Raw genomic sequence first — 6,000 nt, forward strand, 5'->3', positions numbered from 1 at the left:
ATTAAGAAAACAATGTCCCTGAATAGGATTTTTGTCAGGTTCAAGCTATGCCTTAATGTTTCTGTGACTGCTGCTGAAGGTAGCCTGTGTACCCGAAATACCAGGAAGTTTTGTGTAGCAGCCTATTAGAAGTTTTACTAGAATTTACTGATTACGGAAGGGTGTAGGATGGGGTTTTGGGCAGAAGGGTTGTGCAGCATCTGCTTTCCCTGTGTGGTTCCTGAAGAGCCAGTAGGTTGTGAGACTGCAGTTCTTCCCGTGAATTTCAGTATTTCTCAGTTGCTTGGCTTGGGATTTTCTGTTTAAGATGAAAATGCTGTGGTTAAAGAAAGGAGCCAACTTCCTAAAAATACTGCTCATCTTCCCTGAACCACACCAGCTTTCAAGAGAAATCATAGGAATCACAATTCTCTTACAACAGACAGTTTCTGAGGCAGGGGTGGGTCAAGGAGCCAAACCAAGACATGCCCTTAGTTTTGTAAATGCATATGGCTAAATAATTATTGGATACCTAATCAGCAACAGATTCTTTGCCTAGTATTTGGTTCATCTAAGAACTAAGCCTGTAAGTAAGTGGCCAGCTAAAAATGAGGCTGATATTTAGAAAAGCTTGGTTGAATTTGCAGTTTTCTTTACTGAGTTGGCCAATTTCCCATTTAGTTCAGTAGTACGTAATTTATCTGGCAGGCAACAGATACTAAATGAAGATCTGCTAATAAAAAACATCGATTACAGTGATAAAGGATGAATCAGGGAATCTTATTTGTCATAAACCTTCTTAATATCCCCATTTGACAGCAAATAGAAATGCTTTTTATTTCCTGTTTATATTGAGCTAAGAGTATGCTTTGCTAGTAATGCTGGCCTGTGCATCCTGAGGAGATAGACTGGGAGAAATCCATAACTTGTTGTCCTCCAAAAAGGGAATGCATTGTTTGGGCAGCAAGAAGAAATCTAAAAGACTCCTTAGAGCTGTTGTCACAAAAAAAAATTAATTTTTTTCATTGACAGGGGTCCAAATCCCAGCAAATTATTGAAACAGCTGTTGATACTTCAGCCTGAACAACAATTAAGTGTGTATAAAACCCTGAAATCTCACCTTGTTGAAAAGGGGATCCTGCAGCCATCTCTAAGAGGGTAGTTTGTCAAAACAGAGGACTAGAAGAAGACTCCATTTACAAGAAGCCTGTGGAAAAACATTGCAAAAGTGTGCATAAATAATGGCTAAAGGAAGAGTAGTTTGTGGTCTGGATGTTTCCTGAAATGAATGTGAATGCTATGACTTCCTACTAGGACACTAAAGACCTCTTACTCCTAAAATAATTCAAATGCTTACAAAGTAATGGTACACATGCTGTGTATTTTAGTTCCTGAGGTGGATGGCAGCAGTCTTTCTTCAGCACCCAGCCTGACAGTCTTTGTATTTAAGAAAAAATAATGAAATTCACTGTACGTTTTTAATGAGTTATTTAAAACTGTGTATCTTAGCAAATACCTTTTTGGTCTCCAATGGTTACTGAAGTGTAAACACATCAGGCAGGCAGTAACTTCTATATAGGCTGGTGCTGAAATTACTATTGGCCAGAAAACACTGGCCTGGTCAAAGAAGTACTTCAAGCCTGCTGTATCAGACTACCCATATTTACTTAATTGTTCTGAAGAGTAAACCTAGCTCTGTTTTTAATTTAACAGCTTTCTTATGAAACCATTTCATGCTTTCAAGAGAAAAGTACATTTATGGAAATACAGCTGGGCATTGAAATACAGTTGGGCAGTTCGGGCTGTGGAGCTGCCCCTTTTTTTTTTTTTTTTTTTTTCTGTTAACATTACAGATTGTAAACAAGTGTGTACCTCCAGCAGTAGAGATTACCTGAGAAAACAGAATTCTTCAGCCCAATAAACAGATCAGGGCGAATCTGAAGCTTAAGTTCCTGGTTTCCATGGCCAGGTCAGTGTCTGAAGACAGTAATTCAAGCCTTATTCCTTGTGCCTCTTAACTGCTGTGTAGAATTGGCGTATTTCCTTCTTTTTAAAAGCACTTTGAGGTCCCAAGTAAAAAGTGAGGTTTAAGTGGTGTGTATCAGTGTGTTACTCAGTGAAGGCAGAAATGTCTATCTCATAAATGTGCACAGTGCAAGACAGGATGCATGGTTCTTTTGCTGTGTGTTATTATTTATAAAGAAGATCCTCAAGCAAGCCTGGGTGACCACAGAGGGATTCGAATGGAGAATTTTTATAGAAAGCAGCTATTCTGTAGACTTAGTGGGGTATATGAGGAGAATTGATGCTCTATGATTCTCAATCCTAGTTGTTTTACAACGTTTTTCATCATGTGACATGTCTTGATGCAAATAAAAATATGAACTTTTTTTGAAATGACAAAAATTACTCCTGTACAAACAGAAAGCACAAATGCCAATTTTATTTTTATGAACTGTAATTTGATAAATTTCATTTTTCCAACTAACTGTAAATAAGTTTCTCCACGTACCGATGCCACATCTATGTGTGTGTATATAAATTATTAAAAGATGTGTATATATATTAAAGATTAAAATTTAAATGGTTGGTGCTACTTGAGGATACAATCATGGAGAAAATAACTTGGGTGGGTGATAAGATGTATCTGTAAAATTCAAACTGCTTTTTGTTGAACATCATGTAGCCAAGACCACCGTGCACTCTGTTTTGCACTGGGGCTTTTACAGCTTGTGTATGGAAAGGCACCCCTTTGTACATTCAACAAAATCCAGGTCTAAAGTAATTCCTGTTGATGTCAGGTATTGACAGAATTAAATTATATGTGACCTGGAGATTGTAGTACTGTATTGAAGGAACACTCCAAGAGGTGAAAAACGTCACCTGCTGCTTGTCCATCAGTGGCTCTGCGACTTGGCTGGGTTGGAGGGGGCTGAAGTTCAGCCTTTACTCCAGATAGGGCATAACCTGAAGTTAAAAGGTAGCACAGCTACCTTTGGAAAGGTGATTTAAAAAGAAGGAAAGAGAAAATGAAAGGGAAACCAAAATAGAATGTCTGCAAAACTAGCTTTTAGATGAGGCTTTGGTTATGTATGGGACTCTGGTAGATGTTATGCTAAAATGCAGCCATACTGGAGCTAGTATATTGTTATCCTGGGTATTAAAAAAAAAAATCTAAATATTTAAAAATTATACAGAGAATGTATATGTAAAAGGGTAATTGTTACTGCAGAAACTTGAAATTTTTAGTGTAATTTTATAGCATGTACAATAAGGAAGTTAAAATATATTTTAGTATTTAATACAACAGAGCATTTGAAATTAATTGCTATCTATGTGCACAATAGAAAATTCAACACTGCAGTTCTCATTTTCAATGTTAAAATGAAGATGGGATCGCCTGTGAACTCACTCATCAATTTTCTCGATAGAGTAATAGCTTCCTTCTGGTATAGGCTTGGTGTAAATATGGCTGAGCAGGATCTGTCACTATGAAGTGGCATCTATGCTTGGTTACTATAAAGAGAATTTACCCCACTGGCTACTTCTGTTAGTTCAGGCATTGCAACATGATCAACAGGAAAGTTTAACTTTTTACACCATGATTCTTTTCACTTGCACTTTTGTCCCAAGTGGCTATAATTACCTGCTGAGCAAAAAAGAGAAATGTATATTCTGTAAATATTGTAAATGGTATGAGCATATAATGTCTGTTTTAGTTTGACTGTTTCAATCTTTCATTGAAGCAGGTGTTGTAAAAAAAATAAAATTGGGACAGAAGTCCTCCTGTCTTTTATTTCCTATAGCATGTACACTGGGTGGAGTTTTCTTAACAAGAATTTATATTCCTTTGTATTCCTTACATTTGTGTTCTTAATAGAGAAGTCTGCTACTAATTTCCAGCCTTTTGCCCCTCAAGGCTTCAGACCATCCTTGTCTGTTGCTGAAACTTGTACAATGTGCCTCATGTCTGAAGATATGCAAGCTTGTCATCTTTTCCTAAAGGTGCTCACTTCGACAATACTGACACAGGCCTGTCAGTATTCACCATTTGTGGTGATGATGGGGTGGCAGCTGGCAGCTACCTCTCCCTGCTTTCCTGTTTCTTCCCTTTTAAGTCTTGGATCTGAAGCCCTTCGCCTCCTGCAGCCTCAAACAAGCCAGGTAGGAAATGCATCTTATTTCTAAATTACACAGACTGTAACATCTGTTAAACACTCACCATCAGCCAGTTGTGGGCGTGCTGTGCACCTCCTTGCATTTTAGAAAACTTGTGGAGAAGCACAGAGCTTTCCTGTCGTCTGCCTCTATTTCCTAATGGTCTTCTGAGGAAAGGAAGGTGAAAGTTAGCAGTGAGTTTTCTCCTGCTAAACAGATAATGTTTGGGATTGTTACTTTCACAGTCCTTTTGCCCAGCTGGTACTATTTACCTGCATGTAGCTAAGTTGCAATTGCCCTTTCTCTTGCAAGTAGTTTCCCAATTATAAAATGGATATCCAGTTCCTTGTTTAGCAATTTCAAATTGCATTAACTTAGGCATGAGTCCTATATCTGACAGGATGCCAGAAACAGGTGGGAATGTGTCGCCCATAAACACACACCACATTTAGGTTGGAAAATACCCTTGAGAAGATCGAATCCAGCCATTAGCCCAGCACTCCAAGTCCTCCATTAATGTACAGCTGAGTACTACAGACAGTGTGATTTGTTCATTCGGTATGTACTGCACCCTGACTTCCCAATATTGATGCTTGTTCCTTGATGAATTACAGGACACCTTTTGATCCGTAAAGGAACAGGTGAGAAAGACTGGTATTATAAGGATTTCGTTAGCATGAACATACCCTTTGTAAGTGAGTGTGTAAAGGCAACATATTCTCACAGGGAAGTCAAGGTGTAAAGTTTCAGCCCCATTTAATTGCCACCAGGTGACTTGCACCTGTCTGTGTCGAGCTGCAGTAGCAGTAGTTTGCTTCCTCACGTGGTTGCTGCTCCCATGTGAAGTGACTGGGCCAGTTGTCCCCAGCACAGCAGGAACTTGAGTTTTGAGCTAGTCCCATGCAGAGTTTTCGGAGCAAGAGGCTGGATTTTCACTCTGCTGTTGGGACCCTGCTCTTTGATTGCAGGAAGTGAAATACTCGTGCTATCTGGCAGATATCATGCACACCTCTAAAGAAAACATACCAAGAGCTCTAATTGCCCAATCGTGGCTTATATTACCTACCTAACTGGGGCTTATCATTGGGGGTTGTATGTACTTGGAGGGTGTGTGTAGCTCTGCATACTTTGACCTTGTTTCTGATGTGACAAACTATGATACAAGCATAGGCTATCCTGGGACTGGGAGAAAAGCAAGCTCCGCCAGACTCCATGCTGTGTCATGTCCAGCTGCCCCAAAACAAGTTTCTGACTTCAAATTCAGATGGAAGCAAACTTACAGAGCATGTCTCCTGGACCAGCTGCTCCCATGGACACTAAGGATGAGACAGCCACACTCCTGAGTCAAGTGTTGCCCCAGCAAGGGCAGGCCGGCCCAGCTGTCATGGGGAGCAGCACACAGGCCAGGCCAGCACCACCACACCCACAAGCACTGCCCATGCACCATCCACTCCTTCCTGGGAAGAGCCCTCAGTGCCAGGAGTGCAGGCAGAAGCTTGTGTGATGTCCATGCAGCCCCTTGGAGACAGATCTCCTCCCCTGTCCCCGGCATGATGGCAACAACAATCTCTGTTCAGGAGGATGCTCAGGGCTGTGTGCAGGGTGTTCCTTGGCACCCACAGCCCATGGGAGCAGGAGCAGCAGTGCCCTGCTCCCAGCGCCAGGCAGGTGCCTGGAGACGGCTGCTCCGAGCCTCAGCAGGGTCTTCTGAGAGAGTGACACAGGGAGGCACAGCAGGGATGGATGCAGGGACAGTGCCTCAGGTATCTGGCTGCCCCCAGGCCATCCCGCTGCCAGGCTATTCCTGGCCATGGCTTTGTGAGACCAACCTATGGTTCCCCTTCAGACACACTATGATTAGAT

At 41.2% G+C, this 6,000-nt stretch overlaps 1 protein-coding gene across 1 annotated transcript in view; it reads left to right on the forward strand.

Annotated features, from left to right (window-relative positions):
* Positions 1-3,782, forward strand: part of CDS1 (CDP-diacylglycerol synthase 1) — a 38,135-nt gene extending 34,353 nt beyond the window's left edge. The window contains exon 14 of the mRNA XM_008641338.2: positions 1,012-3,782. Coding sequence (XP_008639560.1) covers positions 1,012-1,141 — 130 coding nt within the window. The 3' untranslated portion in view covers positions 1,142-3,782. The remainder of the gene's footprint in view (positions 1-1,011) is intronic.
* The last annotated feature ends 2,218 nt before the right edge of the window (positions 3,783-6,000 follow it).

Source organism: Corvus brachyrhynchos, unplaced genomic scaffold (assembly GCF_000691975.1).
Source record: "Corvus brachyrhynchos isolate BGI_N302 unplaced genomic scaffold, ASM69197v1 scaffold229, whole genome shotgun sequence".
Taxonomy (NCBI): domain Eukaryota; kingdom Metazoa; phylum Chordata; class Aves; order Passeriformes; family Corvidae; genus Corvus; species Corvus brachyrhynchos.